General features: G+C 43.6%; 1 protein-coding gene across 1 annotated transcript in view; it reads right to left on the bottom strand.

The window, feature by feature from the left end:
• ZNRF1 (zinc and ring finger 1) overlaps window positions 1-23,738 on the bottom strand; it is an 87,269-nt gene extending 63,531 nt beyond the window's left edge. Inside the window, exon 1 of the mRNA XM_028502119.2 lies at window positions 22,654-23,738. Coding sequence (XP_028357920.1) covers window positions 22,654-23,077 — 424 coding nt within the window. The 5' untranslated portion in view covers window positions 23,078-23,738. The remainder of the gene's footprint in view (window positions 1-22,653) is intronic.
• Between the last annotated feature and the right edge of the window lie 230 nt (window positions 23,739-23,968).

The following is a 23,968-nucleotide window of genomic DNA, read 5'->3' as shown; positions in this document are numbered from 1 at the left end:
GGTTTAGGAGACTGAAAACTCTCAGGGTGATCCTTCTTGGTTCTTACATAAGGTAGTAAGTTGAATCTTCTACTCTACCTGGTATTAAACTGATAATGGCAACCTCCTCCTACTTACAGCTCAGTCCTTGCCTGTTTCTGTTATACTGCAATTTCCCTCGCTCTTTTAGCCGCTGAAACCAGAGAACCAGAAAAATGAGATTATATGTGCTTTTCAGGTCTCAGCTTCTTATGGTTTACTCAAGATCTTACAATGTCTACCACGAACTGTGAACTCTGAATGCTATTGTTTAGGGCCTACGCACTCACCATCTTCTCAGGTACGGTGGTTGAACTTGAGGCAGTGATAAAGGACTTAAGAGATCTTCCTCGAAAGGCAAATAAATGAAAATACTGTGGTAAGGTGCTTACCCTACACATGAAATGATGGAATAATATTAACGGAAGTTACACTGTGATAAGTTAAAGATGTATATTGTAAAACCGAGAGCAACCACTAAAAACAATAAGTCAAAGAAGTAAAAAGTTAATAAGCCCGTAATGGAGATAAAATGAAGTAATAAAAAAAAATTCTCTTAGTCTAAATGAAGTCAGGAAGAGAGAAAAGAGACAGAAAGATAAGCAAGATGGTCAACTTAAACTCAATTACATTAATAACTGAATTAAATACAAACATTCCAGTTAAAAGCATATATAAAATGTTATGCTTTCTCTAAGACACCCACTTTCAATAGGAAGACACAGCCCTGACCAGTGTGGCTCAGTTGGTTGGGTGCTGCTCCTCAAAGCAAAAAGCCACCAGTTCGATGCCTGGGTGATAGGTTTGGTCCCAGGTGGGGGCACATGCCAGGGGCAATCAACTGATGTTTCTCACATCAGTTATTTCTCCCCTTCCCTTTTCCTCTCTTTAAAAATAAGTAAATAAAATCTTTTTTAAAAAGTAAAATAAAAAGTAAACAGGAAGACACAGGTTAAAAGGATAAAAAAATAACCATGCAAACACTAATCAAAAGAAAACTGGAATGGCTATAATTATTGCTAAAGATTTTAACACTGCCTCTGTGATTAATAAAACAAGGAGACAGAAGATCAGTATAGTTCTAGAAGACTTAAAAAACACTATCAACCAAACTGACCTAACTGCCAATGACAGAAAATCCACTCAAGAGCAGCAGAAAACACTTTCTCTCCAAATGCATGTGGAATATTCACCAAACCAGAACACATTCTGAGCCACAAGACAAGTATCAAAAAATTAAGCCCTGACCAGGTAGCTCAGTTGGTCAGAGCACCGTCCCCATAGCCAAAGTTGTGGGTTCAATCCCTGATCAGGGAACATATAAGAATCAACCAATGAATGCATCAATAAGTGGAACAATGAATTGATGTTTCTCTCTCTCTCTCTCAAATCAATCAATCAAAAAAAAATTTAAAGAGCACATTAAACTGAAAGTGAAATAAGAAGCAGAAATCAACAAAACAGAAGGCAGAAAAGTAACATTAAATCGATGAAACCCACAGCTGGTTCACTGAAACAATTAATAAAATTAATAAATCTCTAGCCAGACTACCCAGAAAAAAGGAGAAGGCACAAATTATCAATGTCATGGATGAAAAATGGGCCATCCCTAAACCTCCGTACAGCCATTAAAAGGATAAGGAAATATTACAAATAATCTTTTGCTAATATATTTAATGACCTAGATGAAATGGACAAATTACATGAAAAAGACAAACTACAAAAGCTTACTTGATATGAAATAACCTGAATAGCCCTACACCTTTAAAGAAATTAAATTTTTAGTTAAACTTTTCCACAAAGGAAATTCCAGACCCAGAAAACTTTACTGGTGAAATCTATCAAACATTAAGAAAGAAAAAAAAAAAATACTACACCACATCTTCCAGGAAACAGAAAAGAAACACTTCCCAAATCCTTGTATGAGGCCAGCATTACTGATACCAAAACAAGACAAAAATATTTCATGAAAATCACGAATAGTCCTCAAGAACATAAAAGCAAAAATCCCTAACAAAACTTTAACAAACTGAAGTGAATGATATGTAGAAAGAATAATACATCACATTCTCTTCTTCCTCCAGGACTCCTGGGTGATCATGCGGCAGCGGCTGGCGCTTCCCAGCGGACGGAATTTCGGATGGGAGGAACTCTCGGCACAGCCCAGGGTCGGCCTGAGTGGCCTAGAGGGGACTGGCTCTGAGGCAGAAGCCTGACATTCTTCCAAAATTGTGTAGTTTTGTGTCTTACGTTGTTTTAGTTTGTAAACTAATCCTATAGAAATAAGATAATTAAAAACTAATAGCAGGAATGGTTTAAAAAACCCTCAGGTATTAGAGTTTAGCCTTAATGGCAATGCTTAAGCAATTAGAGCTATGACCAGAGTTAAAGATTTTAGCCTTAACGGATAGCCTTATGTGACTAATGCATATGGAAAGCTGTTTTTTCCCCAGGCTGGCGTAGCTCAGTGGATTGAGCTCGGGCTGTGATCCAGGCATCACAGGTTCGATTCCCAGTCAAGGCACGTGCCTAGGTTGCAGGCCACAACCCCCAGCAACCACACATTGATGTTTCTCTCTCTCCCCCCACCCCTTCCCTCTCAAAAAATAAATAAATAAAATCTTAAAAAGAAAAAGGAAAGCTGTTTTTCCAAAATTGTGTAGCTTTTGAATAAAGACTCCTTTCCTTTATCACACACACTAAATAATACATCATGACCAACTGGACTATAGTTTATACTTTGAAATCAATGTAATTCATCATATTAACAGAACAAGTGAGAAAAAACTCCTATGATCATCTCGACAGAGGCTGACAAAATCCAACAGCCATTGATAACGAGAAACAGGAGGAAACTTGAGGAAATACCCACAGCTAGCATCATACTTAATAATGGAAGACGCAATGCTTTCCCCTGAGATTGGGAGTAATCCAAAGAGATCTGTCTTACTACTTCTAGTCAACACTGTACTGGAGATCTTAGCTAGTGCAATAAAGTAAGGAATTCAGGTTTGGAAAGAAGTAAGGCTGCCTTGATCTGCAGATAATGTAATTACGTAGGTAGAGTTCTATGGACTAGCTACACAAAAGCTACTGAACCAGTTAAGTTAATTTAGCAAGATCAATATATACACATCAACTGTATTTATACAGACTAGCAGCAAACTAGGAAAAAGAAGTTTTTAAAATGCCATCAACAGATATGGTGAGAAAAAAGAAAAAACAGGCAACAAAAGCAAAAACAGGTGAATTGAACCACAGTGGAATTAAAAGCATCTGTGCATCAAAGGGGCCCGACAGGCTGGAAAGCAACCTATGAAATGGGAGAAAATGTTTGCGAATCATGTATCTGATAAAGGGTTAATATCCAACACATATAGAGTCTGTACAATTCAACAATTCAATTTTAAAATAAACAAAGGCCCTGGCTGGTGTGGCTCTGTGGACTGAGTGCCGGCCTGCGGACCAAAAGTTGCCGGCTGGATTCCCAGTCAGGGCACGCGCCTGGGTCGCAGGCAGGTCCCCAGCTGGGGGTGCTCAAGAGGCAACCAATGGATATTTCTCTCACATATCTATGTTTCTCCCCCTGTCTTGCTCCCTCCATTCCCCCTCTCTAAAAGTAAATAAATAAAATCCTAAAAAAAATGAACAACGGACTTGAATGGACATTCCTCCAAAGAAGACAGATAAACAGCCAACAAGCACATGAAGAGATGCTCAACATCACTGATCCCTGGGGAAGTGCAAGGACAGCACCTCGCACCTGCTAGGATGCCCAGTATCCGAAAGCCAAGAGCTAACACACACCGGTGGGAATGTACACTGCCGGCAGGAATACAAACGGGTCCAGCAACTATGGAAAACAGGATGGCAGTTCCTCAAAAAGTTAAAAATAGAATCACCATATGATCCAGCAATACCACTTCTGAGTATGTATACAAAAGAACTGAAAACAAGGCCTCAGAGAAAGAGCTGTGCGCCCACATTCACAGCAGCATTATTATTCGCAGTAGCCAAAAGATGGAGCAGCCCACATGTCTGTCGATGAATGAACATGTGGTGCACACACGCGTGGTGGAATATTAGTCAGCCTTAAAAAGGAAAGAAGCTCCAGCACTTGCTACTGCACAGATAAGCCCTGAGGATGTTCCGCTGAATATCCGTGAGGATGTTCAGCCAGTTACAAAATGACAAATACTATGTGATTTTACATGAGGCAGGCAGCAAGAGTGGTCAAACTCACGGAAACAAAGTAGGACGGTGGCTGCCGGAGGCTGGGGGAGGCAGATATGGGGGGCTGACTTGTTTGATGAGAGAGAACAGAGTTTCAGTTTTGCAAGATGAAAAAGAGCTGGAGGTTGGTCACTCGAACAGTGTGAATATGGTTAAGTTTTGCTGTGTGAACTTTACCACAATTAATTTAAAATAATTTAAAAAAAACAAACAGGAAATACTGTACTTAGGAGGTAAATGTTTTAAAATGTGCACAAGGCCTTTATTTATTATAGAACTACAAAACACTGCTGTGTTTATTAAAGTTCACTTAAATAAATGTAGAGAAATACCACTTTCATGGACTGGAAGTTGCAATGTTAAGTTGTTAACTCTCCCCAAATTTATTCATAAATTTCACTGAGTCACACATGAAGAGTGAGGCCAGCGAACATGCTGGGTGTTTCCTGCAGCCCCAGAGCACGCCCACGGCGTAGGCAGTCTGGGATTTAACCGGGGCTGTGGTTTATTTAGCCGAGCAAGTGTGACAAAGCAAAAGAGGGGAGGAAGAATGACAGGGTATTACATGAGGCAGTGATTATAATGACCGACTTTGGAATTTAAGCTATTTGAAGAAAAAAATAAAGGCATGGTGGGCTAAGAGACGGGGAGAAGGGAACGGGGAAGGGAAGAGGGTGAATGGGCCGAGGGTCCCGCTGGAATCGGAGATTGTCCAGAGGACTGACGTTGTGATAAACAGCAGAAAAATGCAATCGAGGGCAACACCTCTCATGGCTGAGATAACAAGATGTTATTTCATTTCTCCACCATTTTATAAAACTACAAAGAAAGCTATAAGCTCCTAACTGGTAGGGAGGACATAGGACTGAAAGATTCCCCAAATTTAATTTTTCTGGGGCATGGCCAAACTGACTACAATTTAATGACTGTACAGATACCATTTATTAGAGCCACGTCACTTTCTAGCTGTGGAATGTTGGGCGAGTTCCCTCACTGCTGGGGCTCAGTTGGCTAATCTGTAAAATGGGAATGATAACAAATAACTACCTCCCACGGTGAGAACTGAAAGAGTTAATACAGGAGAAGCATTTATATAAGCTGTGCCTAGCACTGAGTAAGCAATAAATAAATGTCTGCTATTAGTAACACTGTTATTTTAGACTGTTTTTAAAGATTATGCATGTGTCTTATTTCTAAAAGATACTGACTGTTAAAAAGCAAGAGTCCCAATAGGGAAGAGTTCAAAGACTCAAGTGTTAAGCCTGGCTGAAGCTCAAATCATTACAGAATTTTTCCAAGTACTTGTGCCACTCTGCTCCTGCTTCTCCACTTTCTGGGGCACGGGAGAAATGACACGTGCCATCCGGAAGGGCTGTGAGCTCCCAGGAACTTTATCAGCATCCACTTTGCGGCTGGGCAACGGGCAACGGGTTCGACTTCATCCAGAGCTCAATTTCCAGCTTCAGGGCTGGCACCTTTACTTCCTGCCCACAGCTGGCTCAGAGAGTCACACAGAATAACGACATCTTTAAAAAACACTTGAGAGAATGCTTTTTCTTATTTCAGAATATTTCACATGTTCATTTAGGAACAGGCTAACACTTCTCTTACACGTCAAGTAAGGTGCTTGGTTATTGGCAGTTTTATCACTGCACAGGTCGCAGGAGGAGGAGAGGAGAATCAGACAGTGCCTGCCGTCCCCTGACGGCTACTCAGACTACGAGGCTGTGGGAATTGAGCCCATGAGCGACTCCCCTGTGGGATATCATCTCAGACAGCGTCTGGGTCCCAGTGGATTGCTGCAGGCCCCACCAGTCGGCTGCCGGTTTTGCGTTTCTGTTTGCAGCACCCCAAGGAAGCAAAAGCCCCCCGGCTGAGTGCAGAGCCATGATTAGCTCCCTCTTACAGGCCTGGCTTGAAATGTCTCCACTCCCACCCCCCACCCGGGGGGTCTCCACTTGGTATTTCCTTTTACAGTAGCTCAGACTGTGGACCCAAGATAAAAATTTCTTAGGCTCTAAGTCTAGCTATGGCAGAAGTGATCATCCCATCAGGAAGAAAAATGGGACAGAGCCATGAACTCGGGAGCAAGTTAGACATTTGCATTGCTTCAGAAATTAAGGCAGGGAGAGACCTGACCAAGGGCTCCTATGAATCCTGCTGCCTGGTGTAACTCACCTGCCGAATGTCCTGCAGTTGAGGCTGGGCTCCAGGCTCTTTCCTAGTCGATCATTTAATCACTCTAGGAGAACAGACTACATTTACAGGAGGGGACTTTGTTATCTTTCCCTGTGGTATTCTTATCACAACTTACAGAGAAGTTTTGACCAAATAGTATAGTCTCTCTGGCAAAGAGATAAACAGATAAGAGCATTTCTGGGCAAGCTTGTGGACAACCTATTACCATTTTATCATGACTTCCTTGCCTAAACAGGCACAATGGCTGGGGATGGGTAGGATGTATTTGCTGTGAATAGTACCACTTTCAAGTACAATTAGTTTCTAGAAATGACAGGAACCCCCCCAAAACCAAAAACAACATAAAATCCAGAGGCAACAGATGGATATCTCTCTCACACATCAATGTTTCTCTCCCTCTTTTCTCCCTTCCCCTCTCTCTAAAAATAAATACATAAAATCGTAAAAAACAAAAACAGAGTGAAGCTTTAGCAATGTCGGCCCTGGGTGAAGAACAAGGTCAGGGTCCGCGGCTCTTCCCTCTCTGCGTGGCCTGTTGGGGCAGGGCTGGTGTGACCCACATTGCTCCTATTCTCGGTCTGTCTGGAGCCAGTCCTGTGAAACGGTGCTATACTTGAAGGAGGTGTGGGCGCGTGTATGTGGCAGGGGAAGGAAGAAGGCCTCTCTTCTTGAGAATCTTTAACTGTTCTATAGCAACTCCAAGGAGAATGAGATGGCAATTTAAGGGGGTGGAGAAAGATGATTTCACTACAAGGAATTTCCAGCCTGAGTCAATTTTCAAGTAATAAGACCTTGGGCTGGTTTTCTCCAGTCACCTCACAAACCCATCCTCCCAATTCTCAGTTTAATCACAACTGCATAAAATCAGTATACCCATGCAGTAATGTGTCTTCAGGGTCCTAACGGAAGTTCATTCACCTTTCTGCTTACCCGGCTTCCTCTCTTCCCATGGCACCAGATTCTAGGTAATACAAGTGCGCTTGGGGTCAGCATTTGATCCCATAAATCGTTTTTAGAATGCGACGTCCTCTCAGAATTCTTCCTACAAGTAGATGGCGCAGAGTGGCAGTAACTCGAAAGGGAGCCTTCTCGATGTGGGGTATCAACAGGTGCACTTCATCCGCTTTCTGGAACTACACGTTTACCAATTCTCTATGTACTGTTAAGAATACTGGGGGGTGCGGGGAGGCGAAGAATACTGTGGGAGAGTTGACAGCACTGTCACTGTCCAACGGAACTTTCTGCAATGACCGAAATGCTCTTTATCTATGCTGTCCAATCAGAGTGGTCACTAGCAATTGCGGCTGTTAAGCACTTGAAATGTGGCTACTGTGACTCAGAAACTAAATTTTACATTTTAATTCACTGTAATTTAAATATCCACATGTGGCTGGCTGCTACTGTGTCAGTGCTGTCTAGAAAGGAATACATCCAGCCTTCTGAGAAATTGGAAAGTTTATCCTGTAACTTCCCTCTGCACATCCTGAATACAGAAAAAGATTAAGCCTCCTGTTGCCATAGAAACAGATCCTTGCCACAGCTGTGATCTCCCAAGAGGTACAGTGCTGAAAGGTTTCCCTACATGACTCAGGAGCAGCTCTTCCTCTGGGAGCGGAGAACAAAATGACGGGCTTCCAGCTTCCTGCCTCCCTCGTACCGCTGCTCAGCGGTGCAACGCCAGGGGCACAGCTTCATGGAAATTTTGAACAGGAGGAAAAAGAAAGCAACTAACCAACCCCACTTAACTTTCCCAAAAAGGAAAACTAGAACCACAGAAACAAGTGGTTTACTCATCTTTATTTGTCTGTTTTTTACACAGCTAAAGGCAATAAGTAAACAACCACCAGGTTATTCCAAGGATATCAAAATGTAGTTTGATAAAATTGAAAATTCAATGGGTGGGCCCTGGCTGGCGTAGCTCAGTGGATTGAGCATGGGCTGCGAACCAAAGCATCACAGGTTCAGTTCCCAGTCAGGGCGCATGCCTGGGTTGCAGGCCATGGCCCCCAGCAACCGCACATTGATGTTTCTTTCTCTCTCTCTTTCTCCCTCCCTTCCCTCTCTAAAAATAAACAAATAAAATCTTTAAAAAAAAATTCAATGGGTGGGCTACAGAGCAGGTGAAGAACCAGTGTAATGAAAGGTGGAGATAAGAAATTACCCAGCATGCAACATACAGAGATAAAGTATTGGAAAGTACAAGAGTTTAAGAAATGTGAGGGATACAATAAGAAGGTATAACTTCAAAGATTTCCAGAAGGAAACATGGGAGAGAATAAAAGGAAAAATTTGAAAAGTGAATGGTTGAGAATTTCTCAGATGTTTTGAAAGACATGAAATCTCAGATTCAAGGACAAACAGCAAGCAGGATAAATAAAAGTAAATCAAACCCTGAATACACAGACAGTAAATTTGCAAAACACGAAAAGAGAAGATTAAAATAACAGATAGAATTTAAAAAACCCAGCCATGGCTGGTGTGGCTCAGTGGATTGAGCACCTGCCTGTGAACCACAAGGCTGCCAATTCTATTCCCAGTCAGGGCACGTGCCTGGGTTGTGGGCCAGGTCCCAAGTTGGGGGTGTGCAAGAGGCAACCAATCAATATATCTCTCACGCATCATGTTTCTCTCCCTCTCTTTCTTCCTCCTTTCCCCTCTCTCTAAAAATAAGTAAATAAAATCTTAAAAAATAAAATAAGTAAGATATAGTTGTAACCATACTTTTACAATGGACTAAACTTGCCAATTAAGACAGTCCCAGGTTAGGTTGGAAAAAAATCTGACTGTCATTTACAGGAGACACATCTAAGACATCAATACACAGGGATTGAAAGTAAAAAGATATGAAAAGATACCAGGCAAATATTTACAAAAAGAAAGTTGGCCTAGATACCAAACAAAACATACCAAGGGGACGTATTATTAGGGATAAAGATGCTCTCTACAAAAAAATTCTCCAGAAAGATAGAATTCCAAAAAACTATGCACTTGAAAGAACCCCAAATCATATACAGCAAAATTTGACAGAACTATAAGGAGAGGTTGGCAAATCCAGTCACAGAGAGATTTTCAGGAATTTGGTAGATTGAGTACACTAAAACTTACTAAGATAAAGATTCCAACAACAAAACTGATAAGCTTGACCTGAGTGAACTCTTACTCAACAATTAGAACAAAATCTTAAACATAAATACAACAGATGATCCAAAAAGTATCTAGCCATATAATATGAAAAATAGACATTTATTGAAAAAGACACAAAAAAAATTGTACACAGGACAATGATGCCTCAGTCCCTTTCCAAGTAGGCATTTTAGGACCTCACAGAGTTTTCCCAATCACCATCAGCTGCCCCGTCATATTTTCCTGAATCTCATCAACGGTCTGAAATCCCTTCCCTTTCAAAGGAGACTTTGGTTTTGGAAAAAGCCAAAAGTTGCAGGACACCAAACCTAGGTGACCCTAGGTGATTTGATGTTTTGCCAAAAACTCTGCACGAGACATGATGCACGAGCAACCTTCTGAATCATCCAAATAGTTTCTGCGGAGGAATGTTCAAGCTTAACACAAAATTTGCTGTTAGTAAATTCATTGCTCTACTTGCTCAGTCATTTTGAATGCTACAGCCACACAGTACACATGCTCACTCAACAGCATCTACTGCCCGCGCTGACTAGTATAGTGAAGTTGTCATTGTTCACACATGCACATTCCAGTCCATTCTCCTTGCCTGCCAAGTTCTGTGTCATGCAAACCATTTTCATTATATTAACAATGGCTGGCACTGGCTGGTGTGGCTCAGTGGACTGAGTGCCTGCCTGAGAACCAGAAGGTTGCCAGTTCAATTCCTAGTCAAGGCACATGCTGGGTTGCAGGCCAAGTCCTCAATGGGGGATGAGAAATAGATAACCGATCAATGTTTCTCTTGCACATCAATATTCCTCTCCCTCTCTTTTTCCTCACCTCCCTTCTCTCTAAAAATAAATAAAATCTTTAAAACAACAACAACAACAATGGCTGGACTTTTTCCAGACAGACCTTGTATATGGAAACTGACCATGTAGTAATACGCCACAAACTGAGAATCAATAAAAACCAAAAAAAATCACTATCATACAGACTGCTCTGTGACTATAATGCAATTAAGCTGGAAGCCAACTTAAAAAATGTTTGGAAATTAAAAAAATAAACTTATAAATAACTCATGAATCAAAAAATACATGAAATTATAAAATACCTAGAACTAAATGATAAACACAAATATCAAAAATCATGGAATTCAGTTAAAGAAGTATTCAATGGAAAATCTAGAGCCTTAGAGGCCTTCATTAGAAAAGGAGTTTGAAAAGTCAGTAACATAGGGTCTATCTCAAGAAGTCAGAAAAAGCCCTGACTGGTGTGGCTCTCGGTTGGAATCTCATCCCCATGCACCAATAGGTTGGGGGTTCAATTCCCAGTTGGGGCACTTACAAAAACCTAGACTGCAGGTTAGATCCCCAGTTGAGGCGTATATGGGGGGCAACCCATTGTTGTTTCTTGCTCACATCCATGTTTATTTCTCTCTCTCAAATCAATACACATATCCTTGGGTGAATAAAAAATATCTACCAAAACCAAACACGACACTTCTTTTTAATTTTTGTTTATTGATTTTTGAGAAAGAGAGATAGATTTGTTTTTCCACCTATTTATGCTTGCTGGTTGATTCCCAAATGTGCCCTGACAGGGGATCGAACCTGTAACCTTGGTGTATGGGGACAATACTCTAGCCAACTGAGCTACACAGCCAGGGCTCTTATATATCTGTAAGTCCACTTCCATCAGGGTCATGGGTAGACTCAATTTCAGAGTTGACAGTTAATAAATTCAATTTAATTCCAATAAATATACTAACAGGTTTTCCCCCAGAGAAGTTGACAAAGCTGTATCTAAAATTTATCTGGAAGCAAAATGTGCCCAGAATAGCTAACCAGTGTTTGCTGTTTTTATTGTTGTTGTCTGTAACATACAGAACTGTTTATTCTGCTGCTTGCAATACAAAGAAACACGGAAATGTTATTGTTTGTGCACTATAGTAGAGAAAAAAATTTGAAACTGCCTATTAGGGTCGGTTTGCCAGATGTCCTGTCATTAGGAATCCCAGCTATAAACAAAGCAGTTCCCAGCACTTGGTACTTCATTTTGTTGATTCTCTCCAGAATCTGCATTTGTCCCCTAAAAAGCTTCGCTTAGACAAAAGAGCTTTGAAAAAGAATGAACAAGATGAAAGGATTTGCCCTTCTGCGCAGCAAGACAAGGCTCTAGGAATTAAGAAAGTATTAGCAGGAGGACAGGCGAGTTGACTGGGGGAACAGAACAAAGAGCCCAGGAAGGGGTGAATCCTGGAAGGAAGCTTGCTTGCGAGGGAGGCGGCTTCGCAAATCCCAGGGGAAGTCCTCACTGGCCCTTCCTCACTAGTTGCCGGGAGAGCTGTTTATTCAAATGGAGAAAAGAAAATATCCTTATCTTACAATCTAATTCCCTACAGATTAAGGACTTAAATATGAAAGACAAAATCTAAAAACTTTTAGAACAAAATATAAGATTATATTTTTATAACCTCAGGAAAAGAAAATCTTCCTTAAGACACAAAATACACAGGTCACAAGGGAAAACACTGGAGTATTTAATTACATTAAAATTGTTAACCATAAGAAATCCCAAAAGAGTAAAGACATAATCCACAAACGGGGAGAAATACATCTGAATTACACATGACAAAGAATTATCCCAAAACAAAACAAAGCACAAATTCATATAAACCTGCAAGAAAAGGATGAACCATCTGATATAAACATGGGTAGAAGACCTGAATAAGCATTTCACAGAAGAGAAAACATGATGTCAAATATACAATATTAATATATTAACTTATGGAAATACTCATCATCAAATATATAAGTAACATCACAATGATATATCATTTCACACCCATCACAGCTTGACAAGAATTAAACTATGACATTATCAAGATCTGGCAAGGACATAAAACAAGTGAAAATATGCTATTTGGGGAGTGTAAATTGATCCAAGCACACTGGAGACCAACTGGGCAATATTAAATTAAGAGTTGAAGATGTATATACCCTATGACCCAGCTGTTTCCTGACTAAGGTCGCACCCTAGAAAAACTCTCATTCAAGTATATAAGGAAACAGAAAGACATTCTTAAAGCAACTGAAAATAACTTCAATATTCATTGATAGATAATGGATCCACAAACAGTAGCGTTTGTGGTATATTCACATAATAGAGTACAACAGTGAAGATACGTGTAGTAAAACAGTGAGCAGCACGATGGATTTACAGATCTCAGACCTCTTCCGAGGTCAACGCACACAGGGACACGAAAGGACAGAGACATTACGATAGCTTACGTAAATTAGGTGAACACTGGTTCGGACAGTGACATGCGGTAAAACTATGAACACGGGCAGGATGACAAACAGGAGAGTCAGCGCGGTGGCTACCTTTGGGGAGGGAAGGAGAGAAGTGGGAATGGGTGGGTACATTCAATTGCCTTTGCAATGTTTTATTTATTAATCTGCTTGGCAGGTAAAGTACATTATCTCTTTTGAATGCCTGAAATAGTTCACTGTTTGAAAAGATTCCAAGAGACCAGAGCTCCCATTCAGAGTCACGCCACTATTTGATGTCCTGAAATGTGCCCGTGAAACCAAGTTTGAAGTGGCACGAAGCCGTGTGACTTCCCCTTTTTGCCATCACAGCACGGAGACACTTTACAGTCCAACTCATAAAAGCGAGCAGACAGGAAAAGGAAGGGTCAGGCTCCAGCCGGGTCCCGTGACAGGACGTACCCTGAGGCCCTGCCACGGAACACAGGGGCAGGGAAGTCGTTTCTGCTATTTTGTGAAACATAATCATTTTTTTAAAAGTGTTTTGAACTCCTTAGGCAAGATGGTTTGTAATTATACCACCAGTTAAAAATCTGGAGCCTCTACTCTACAACCTAAGGAAATCAGTCCTCTCAGAGCAGAGATTCCTATTGCTTTCTCCTTGTTTGAAAGCACTGGTTCGAGTCATCTTTGAAGGATGTCTGCACCCTGCAGGCCTCATGCCTCAAGGCCCAGAACCGCCCTCCCGGTTCTGTGCCTGCGTGTCTCCTCTTCTCTATTAGTTATTGCTGGCTCTTAGGCACCAAACACCAACTTCCTGTTCCCTTTTATTGAACTCCAGAGGCTTAGAACTGGTAAGCGGCTTTGAAGAAAGTACAAAGCCAGGAAAACGCGGAGTGGAGATGGCTATGGCTTTCCAAAGGAAAGTAAATCTTAACACAGTTGTAACAACCTTTCAGCACGTCCTCTGTAGCTTATGTAAGACAGTGGTTCAGACATGAGGACAAAGAACTGCAGGTCACTGAAGCTGGCGACAGTCAACAGTCAGGTTTGGGCGGGTCGAGAGGTTGAGGACAGGCGTTCTAGGTGTTGATATAATCCTGGCTTGTTCTAAGCTCTTAATATCTCCAGTATTTCCTCTTCACAATCCTACGAAGAGACTCACTGGGTGATGTTCACTTTGGGTGTCATTCTAAGTGCTTTATTAAACCTGAACTCTTTGTTTTAAGACTTTATTTATTTCTAAAGAGAGGGGAAGGGAGGGAAAAAGAACGGGGGAGACATCAATGTGCGAGAGATACACAGATTGGTTGCCTCCCGCACACCCCCGAAACTGGGGGCCCGGCCTGCAACCCAATGACCTGGCTCTGACTGGGAATCAAACCAGTGACCTTTTGGTTCACAGGCGGGCACTCAATCCACTGAACCAGCCGGGGCTTAGACCTAAAGTCTTAAGAGCACAGATGACCTTGAATGAATCCTCTCTTTGTAAAGAAGTCCCACGGCCAGTGCCAAGCACAGTGCCACTATTTTACAATATGGAATAAGAAGGCACACGTATAATTCTTAAATTCTCATCATTAGGTCCACAGCCATCCCTTAATCCAGAAATATGATGCTTTTCCTGCAAATGGCCTCAAGCCCTCTGACCCAAGGCCTCCGTTTCATGATCCTATTATACTACTATGGTGTTTTAATGAACTTAATGAACTGAGTTTGATTGTTGAAACTCCAATCTCATTGGTCATGCTGCGGTGGCAATTCACTGAGCACAGGCCTCCCATTCTATTCTGCGGTCCTGCACTGTGAATTCAGGGCTCACAGTCAGCAAGGAAAGCACCAGAGTTCTGATATGGCAGCCTCTGGTTATGTTCCACTGAGGGATTTATCATCCACAACCTACTCAAATCCCTCCCCCAACAGCTACCAAAAATTCCCTGGTGAGAAATGCTATTATGAGGAGTGCCTGCTTTGTGACTCACACTGTTTCATTAAAAAGATATTTTTTTCAAACAGATTTTCAGTAGAAGAATCCAAAGGTTTTCCAAAGCCACAGAAAACACAGAACAGCTCATAATACTATTCCTCAAAGGTCTGCTACTTCATAGGAGATCCCTACACCTCAAAATACTGGATATGCCTAGATTCACTATGCTTTTATGTTGCACTTGGCCTCTGAGCTGAGAGATGAGGTAGCAAATGGATCAGTTAAACAGAGCCAACATGACTGGGCTCGTCAGATATTAAGATAAGAGGCAGTCCTGGTTGGTGTGGCTCAGTTTGTTGGAGCTGCATCCCAATAACTGAAGGGCTGAGGGTTCAATTCCCAGTCAGGACAAATGCCCAGGTTGCAAGTTCAATACCCGGTTCAGGCATGTATGATCCCCTGTCTGGGCACATAGAGAAGGCAACAGATCAACGCTTCTATCTCGCATCGATGTTTCTCTCTCACCCTTTCTCTCTGAAAGCAATGAAAAAATGTCCTCAGGTGAGGATTAAAAAAACAAAAAAAGAAAAAAAGATGGAAGGCAGCTGGCCTGCAAGCCAGTCCTCATCACAGACCTTAGACTTCCATAGTTCTCAAGAGCAAATGGTTGCGATGGTATGAATGGTTCAGCCATATCCAACTAGGACAGAGGAAATCTAGTAACATGTGGTACACACGGGTATTTGGTGATGCGCACTACAGTAATGGGCAGTGTTACAGAAAAGTTTCTTTTGAAAAGCTGACTTACACAGCATTATACCTTAGAGGGCATTAACAGTGTAAATGATCTAAATAGAACAGAACAATTATCACAGAAAGCCAATTTGTATTTATGGTAGACCAAGTACTTTGCTGGTTTAGGTTGGACTCCCTCAGATCTTCGCAGGACTCCCAGAGTATTTGGGCAAGCCTGGGGATAAAAGAATCTTAATAGCTTTTACTAAGGAAACACACCCTTTCAACAGGACAAAGGAAAAAAAAAAGTTTTGGGGGACAGAAACAAACCAAAAGCTCTCCAAAGAGCTGAGAAATGTGGGCAAAATGATCGAGCCAGCTGGGGTCTAGGGTCTTCGGTTCTCCCCCTACCTCTGTCCCAGATCATCTGGGTGACCCCAGATCTAAGTTTCTCCTACGTGCAAACAAATCAACTTTAACCTTAAAAGATAATGTAATATCAGAACAACCCTTTGATATTCTCATTGAGAAGACAGAGGACCACCTGTGTTGGGACAGGTGAGGAATTTCTTAGTAGGCACTAAGTAGGCACTGGACTGGAACCAAAAAGAAAAGGTCACCTGCCCCGGTCACAACTAGGGCTTAGGAAAGAATGAATAGTGTGAATGATGAGTAGAGAAGAAATATCATCCATGTAGCAGCCTCATGGACAAAATCCTGAATTTCTCTGTTTATTCAACTGAGGAACTGAGGAAGAAGGTAAAATCTTACACAAGCTGCAATATTCAGACTATCTCTTAAAGAGCAAGGAAGCAAAGATTCTTACAAATGTCGGCCTGAAAGGAGTTCCAGGGAAAGTGACTTCACAGGGTGTGAATTCCTGCTGGGGCAGGTCAGGGTGGGTGGTCAGGCCCCAGGCATACACCTTCTTTAGTGAAAGGCTTATCTTTGCCTTCAGCAAGCCCTGCCCATTGCCTCTGTGAATCCAGGTTAACACACCCTTAAAGCGTCTCTTTTCAGATCCCTCCTTCTAAAACCACTCTTAGAGAGAGTGTATTCATGTTAACTATCCTGTAATCGGATCCCCAGGTTGCTTTCCCCACCTTCATTCAGGTAACCTTCCTTAAGGTTCCTCAATTCTGCAAACTGTCATTTCTTGGAAACATTTATCTCAGCCTGGAGAGATCTTGCTTCCAGGGCTATCTTCCATTTGGCTCAAACAAATTTTATAAAAATTCTTCTCGGGTTTGGACATTCTTGTGTGGACAAAAAGAGCAAAGCAATGTTAATCACCCTGCTAATACATAGATATCCCCAGCACCTAGCACAGGTCCCAGAACACTGGAGGCACTCAATAAGTACCAGCTGAATAAATACATGCCTTAGCACAACACATCACACACATACATAAAAAGTCTCATACTTTTGCCCTGGCTGGTGTGGTTCAGCAGATTGAGCCCTGGCCTGGAGACAGAAAGGTCGCCAGTTGGATTCCCAGTCAGGGCACATGCCTGTTTTGCAAGCCACGTCCTCACACATCGATGTTTGTCTCCCTCTCCTTTGCCTGCCCTTCCCCTCTCTCTAAAAACAAATAAAAATTTAAAAAAGAAAAGAATACACCATGTGCTAATGAGCACATAAGAGTCAGAAGTTAAAACGGGTGAATCTAGCCCTGACCGGGTGGCTCAGCGGACTGGCGCGTCCTCCCGGATACCAAAAAGGCTGTAGGCTCACTCTGGATGGGGCGCTTGCGGGCAGCAGCCTATCAGTGTTTCTCTCTCCCTCCCACTCTCTCTAAAAATCAATAAAAATATCCTCTGGTGAGGATTTCAAAAAACAAACTGCTGAATCTATTAAGTTCTTTCTCATAGTCAAACCTATACCCACAGTAATCACCAGGAACCATTTGATTCAGACTAGACCATGACAGAGCCTGGAAAAGAAACAGATGGAAATATGGAAATTTATACTCATCCATCTTTTTAAAAAACTGAGATTAGGATTTAGGTTTTGGGTTAACTTCAAAATTCTACTACCACAACCTCAGCGACCATCTGTCATTAAAACAACTTTGCTTAAGGCTTAGCAGGGTCAGAACCCATTTAAGATACGACCACTTCCCTATAAAGTTGTTTCCGATTTTGAAACTGTCAAAAAAATTTAGTTTTAGATGTGGGTTCTCTGAAATGTTAGTGCCCAATAAGCTCCGGTAGAATATCACATTTGTAAAAATACAAAGCATGTTCCTTTTCCCAAAAGGAATTAAGAGTTGCATTTCTTTGGTTAACAGTAGTCTGGTTTAGAGTATTCCTTGTGACTTACTTGGCTTGTGTCTTTGTATAGTAACAAAATGTACACACCCCATAAAATAAATACTTTTAGAGTAAAGCCTGTTTTTTGCAACACCCTTCAAACCCCAACGAGTAAAAGTTAACTATTGACCTTCAAGAAATCACCTTGCCCTGACTAATGTGGCTCAGCAGATTGAGCGCCCACCTGCAAGGTTCAATTCCCGGTCAGGGCACAAGCCTGGGTTGTCTGTCCAGTCCCTTGCTGGGGGCATGCAAGAGGCAACCGATTGATGTTTCTCTCACACATCAAGGTTTCTCTCCCTCCCTTTCCCTTTCTCTAAAGATAAATAAATAAGATTTTTCTTAAAAATTATCTTCTCCTCGAGGGAACTTCTTTTATTTTATAGAAACTAAGCCCTCATGGTTAATAGAGAACTGAAAACGCTGCTTAAAAAATTTTTTTTATTCATTAAAAACAGAACTTTTGCGGGGCAGGAGACCCATCATGCTCCTGGGAGACCACCAGGGGCATGTGTACACATACACATGACTAACGAGTTGGAGCGAAACCCTCAAGCCATTCTATAGTAGGACTCAGAAAACAGGCAACCTCTTCCTTCCTACATGGTGGATCCTCTATTGCCCCCCGCCCCCGACACACACATACATCTAGAAATCCATATTCTGAGACAGACAGGATACTATTAGGAGTTAAACACCTTGCAGCAAAACTTACATTTTAATGTGGAAAGGAATGGACTCTTTAACTCTGACCCTATAAAGCAGTTCTTCTCAATGGCATTCATTATTATGAGCGGCCTGTCAGTGTAGGTTGGATTTCAGTAGAGAGCACTCGCTTCTGTTTCGGGGAAACAGTTCACACAGCTCTAAATCTCAATGCCTAGGAAATTCTAAGATGAAAGAAGGCAGAGAACTATAAGAGAAGTGCCCCTAAAGGAACATCACTCTCCTTATGAATGTTACATGGCTTTTCTAAACACTATCTCAGGAGACCCAACAAGGTAAGCAGGGGTGTGTGTGTGTGTGTTTGTGTGTGTGTGTGCGAGCATGCGCACGCATATATATATGTGAGAGAGAGAGACATCGATTTGTTGTTCTACTTATTTATGCATTCACTGGTTGATTTCTGTATGTGACCTGACCAGGAATTGAATCCGTAACCCTGGCATATCAGTATGGTGCTCTAACCAAACAAGCTACAGAGCAGAGTTATATTTTCTTCACCTGTAAGATGGGGATAATATGTATCCTGTACTCTGGCCAGGTAGCTCAGTTTGTTAGAGCACCGTCCTGATATGCCAGGGTTAGGGTTCAATTCCCGGTCAGGGCACATACAGGAATCAACCAGTGAATGCATAAATAAGTGGAACAACATATTGATGTCTCACTCTAAAAAAATCAATTAAAAAAAAAAAGAAAAAGAAATGGTGACTCTGCAGCTGAATGACCCACTTGCCTAAAGCCACAAGTAGGCAGTCAATTAGTAGCCCAACCAGCAGATAAGCACAGTCCTCTGACTCACAGGCCAGCGCAACTTCCAGGACACTGTCGGCTTCCTTGTTTTAGGATGGGGGGCAGTCGAGTGTAATCGTTAAGAGCCCAGGTTCTGACTGTGGCTAGACCTGAATTCCAATCCCAGCTCCACCACCTATTAGCTGTCTAACCTGTGTAGGTTCTTTAACCTCCCCTCCACCTCAGTTTCCTCACCTGTACAATGGGAATAAAAAGTCTTATCTCACAGAGTTATAGTGAGGATTACATAAGATGATGGACACAAGAAACTCCATTCACTCAACCAGTATTTGTGCTGAGCACACATAGTACAAGAGTTACAACGGTGATCAAGAGGCACAGTTCTGTTCCTGTGGAGCTTAAAATTTAGTCAAACTAAACAGGAAAGTAAACAGGTAAATAAAAACTTATAAAGTATAAATTCTAATAAGGTAACACGTGAATGACTGGAGAGATAAAGAGGAGGGAGCCAGTTTTTAAGGCTGGTCTCTGAAGACAAATTTATGTTGAACCCTAAGTGATCAGAAAGAGATATCGATCTACAGAATGAAAGGAAAAGCATTCCAGGCATAGGGAACAGGGTGAGCGAGGGTCACAGCCCAAGAAAGTCTGGGAATGAAGAGAAGACAAATGTGACTGCTATGAATCCTCACTTGGTTTGGGAAACAACCTTAGGAGGCTGGCAGTTGAGGATTACATATCTATTTTTCAAATAACAAAGATGAGGCTCAAGAGAGAAGATTGTGTCTCACCTGAGGTCACAGCTACTCCCTTGAGCTGGGACCCCAGGATTCTACCCCGATACATCAGCTCACTCCCTTTGAGGAAGCCTCCTGCACACTGAACTCCCCTGCTTATTTGACTGCCCGTGAAGAGTCCCAAAGCACCTGGAAAACACAAGCAAGAGCATCACATCAACTTCCAGGCATCTAGTCAACTGTGCAGCGAAATCCTTACCCTTCTGCTTTTACAACGCAAGAGTAAAAACTGCTCAGACCTTACTCATAGGCTACAGAATAGAAATGAGTGTCTTCTTATAACACTGAACAAGAGAGGAAAGGGATGTCCTAGAAGATCCCTTGGCATGTTCCAGAAAGGAAGATAGAACCACCGCTGCAGAAGAGCGGTAGTATGAAGGTTCATCTCAAATAAACTGCACAGGAAAAACTAATTACTTTATTTGAATAAAACAAATTCATTTTTTAAAATTTCAGTTATTGATTTGAGAGAGGGAGAGAGAGAGAGGGAGAGATAAAGGGGGATAGGGTGAGGGGGAAGGAGAAGGAGAGAGGGAGTAGCGGGGGAGACAGAGAAAAAAACATTTGTTGTTCATTCATTGGTTGCTTCTTATATGTGCCCTGACTGGGGACTGGGTAGCCATCCAACAACCTCGGTGTAAGGGACCACACTCTAACCAACTGAGCTTCTGGGCCAGGGCAAAAGAATGAATTCCTAGAGCAATGGTTCTCAGTCTGGGTGGTGCCCTCCCCCCCACCCCATGCTTCCATCACGAGCATTTGGAAATTCCTGAGGGCATGTAGTGGGCAGGACCAGGTATGCTCAATGTCTTTCAAAAGGACAGGATGGTCCCATCAAGAAAGTTACTACCCAAAATGTTAATAGCAGCCCCCAACACATGCTTTACTATATTACTCCCTTAACGGATTAATATGCTCCAACTTTTCCTGTATTCCCATGGTTCAGTGGCTCTTCCTGCCCTCACCACAACTGGATGAAAAAACAAACAAACAAAGATTTCACAGCTGAGGAATCTGAAATTTGGGATCCAACTGTAAGCTCACAACTCTAGCATGAAACCTGGTGGGAAAAGAATTTTCTAGTAAAAAAGACATACAAGAAATTTTAGCAATCGGGGAACTCCTTCCCCAGACAAGCCTCTGATTGCATTTGTTTTACAACACACAAAATTCTGGGTTTTAGAGAAACTTCTTACAGTGCTTTTCAATTTTAAAATCTGATATTTATGACAGTTCTTTTAAACACTTAACCACATCATCTTGTAAATACAGCTGACTCTGGACCAAATTTTATGAAAAAGATGATCAATTTCAAGACGTCCACCTAAAGCTGATCACACGTCTACAAGTGCTACAGGCAGTCATGCCTTGCATCTCATTCAGGGAAGAGTTTGATGCAAGTCTGAGAAGCTTCAATGGTATCTAGAGACCTGTACATATGATAAAATGCCATCCTAGCAATTCAAAAGACACTTTCGAGTGTTACTATTCTCCCCCCTGAATTTTTTTTTTCACAAAATGAAGTTTATAGAATTGAAAAAAAAAATCCGACCGATTCCCCCAAATAAAGACCAATTAGTAAATAGTGGCTGCACACCTCTTTTGACCAATTTTCTAGAAGCCTAACCTGGCTTCTCAGGTTAGCTGAGCAGACAGACCTGTTTTCCTCCAGAAGCTCCTGCCAGACAAAGCCTGGGAAATCCTCCTCCAGCTTTTCCCTGGCTAGTCACCAGAAGTTCACAACATGAATTCATCCAGATTCTTTGAATCCTCCTCTTCCCCTGTCATGTACCAATCACCTGGCAATAAAACCCCACCTCTCCATACAAAAAGATGCAGATTACCTGGAAGACCAAGCACTTAGCATGGAGGGGAAGGAAAAAAAGATGGAGGGATGTGGGAGTCATGTAGCCAAACCTACTGCATGCAGCAAGGGTGACCACAGCCCTAGTCCTGCAAAGCTTGGGAGGAGGTTCCCTGGCTGGGCCTCCATTCGGCAGGCCACACCTGTCTATGCCAGCAGCCTGCTAGCTGCTCCATTTTAAACAATTCGAAGAGATCTCCAGCAGGGTGGCAAAACTGAGCACCCCTCTCTCCCAGCTAGAGTGAGAGCCCAAATCCAACCACCACTTGGCCCCAATTTTATTTCTTTTCACATTCTTTGTTTGGGAGACATCGCCCAGCTTGGTCAAATTGGTAAATCTGTCTGTCTGGTAAGGGTGAGGTAGGCACAATGATGCAGATACAGAAAGAAAGCACCGAGGCTGACTGTATATAAGCAAGACCTTTTCTCTGAGGATGGTGCTGCCAATAAGTGGGACTTCAATAGGCAGGTTTCACTCTGCCCATCCATAAGTGAACCAATGCCTTAAGTCCAAAAACGCCCGGCTCCACAGCCTCACAGAAAACCTCTTTTCTAGAGGGTCGGTATCTCATTCGTCCCTGGCTTCCGGAACCAACGGGGCAACATACAGATCCAGGTCGTGCACTCTACGTCGAAACCTCCGCACGCGCGCCCTCCTTCGCACTCCACCCTCCGAGGCCTCCACCACCCGCGGACTCACCACTGTGCGAGCTGAACCACCTGGGTGCGATGTGCAGAGGTAGAGCATCCGCCAGCGAGGCTCGGGAACCTAGGTACAGCATCCCGTCTCTATGGTGACCGCCGCCCGTCTCCTGGTAACCATTGCCTTGGGCATAAGTGGATTCCGACGCGGACCCTCCACCGCCCGGCGCCCGGTCGGAATCGCTGGTCCCGCGGGAGGCGGGTGTGTAGAGGCCAAAGGGCACCCCCCCGGCCGTGCTGGGGTCCATACCCATGCCCGCCACCGAACTGACCGAGCGGCTGCGCAGCCCCATGGCTCCGCCGCCCGCCCGGTAGTGCCCAAAGTGGGGCGCCCCTCCTGGCGGGGGCACAGCACTGTCATCAGTGGAGACCCCCGGGAAGGGGGCCCGAGAGCGGGCCGCCGTGCTCTGCTTGCCCCCCATGCTCGCCCGAGCCCCGATGGGGCGGGAACCTGGAGGCCAAAGCCCTCCCCCTCTTCTCAGCAGCAGGGGGAGGGTTGGGCGAGCATAAAGGGGTTGGGAGTCAAAAAGGAGATCGGGAGGGAAAAAAAGAAAAAAGAAAAGAAAACCCGCGGGGCGGAAGAGGCAGGCGGGCGGGGATCCCAAACTAAGAATTTAAAACGATCCAAGCCAAGCGCATGTTTCCCCTCAAGGTCCAAAGAGGCGCAGTCCGGCGCAGGCTCGGAACGCCACAGGCCGCCCCCGGGCTCCCGAAAGCAGAGGGAGCCGCAGGGAAGAAGGGAGGGAGGCGGCAGGCGGGCGCGGGGAGACGCCGGAGGAGGCCGCCGGCCCGAAAGGAGGAGGCGAGGAGGGCTGGGGGCTCCGGGCGCGTCCCCCGCCTGAGGACGCCGCGACTGTGGACGGCGACCCGGACCCCTCCAGGCCCTGGGCTGGCTGCGGCGCTGGGCGGCCAAGCGGAGCTCGGGAAGCCGCGGTCGCGTCACGTCGCGCTCTCGCTCCAGCTGCTGCCGGCCGGCCAGCCGCACCGCCCCGCTCCGCTAGGTCCCGGGCTGCGCTCGCCGGCGCTCCTCGCAGCCGTGTAGACAATGGAGGGCGGCAGAGCGCAGGCGCGGCCCGCGCCCCCTCCCCTTCCCCCCCGCCGGCTTAACCCCTTCCCGGCCCCTGCAGCGCTTAGTCGCTGACGCTCAAGAGGCCCCCACCCAACCACCCAGCCCCTGCGGGCCTGTGGCTTGAGTGTCCTGAAATACCAATCGTCAGAAACAGGAGCAAGGCGTCTTTCCAAAGAGAACACTCTTTAAGTCCCTGAAAGTGGTTAATTATGCAGGGGGAACCACCTATGGGGGAGGAGTGGCG

This window comes from Phyllostomus discolor, chromosome 12, assembly GCF_004126475.2.
Source record: "Phyllostomus discolor isolate MPI-MPIP mPhyDis1 chromosome 12, mPhyDis1.pri.v3, whole genome shotgun sequence".
Lineage (NCBI taxonomy): Eukaryota > Metazoa > Chordata > Mammalia > Chiroptera > Phyllostomidae > Phyllostomus > Phyllostomus discolor.
This window is presented reverse-complemented; position numbering and strand designations above follow the sequence as displayed.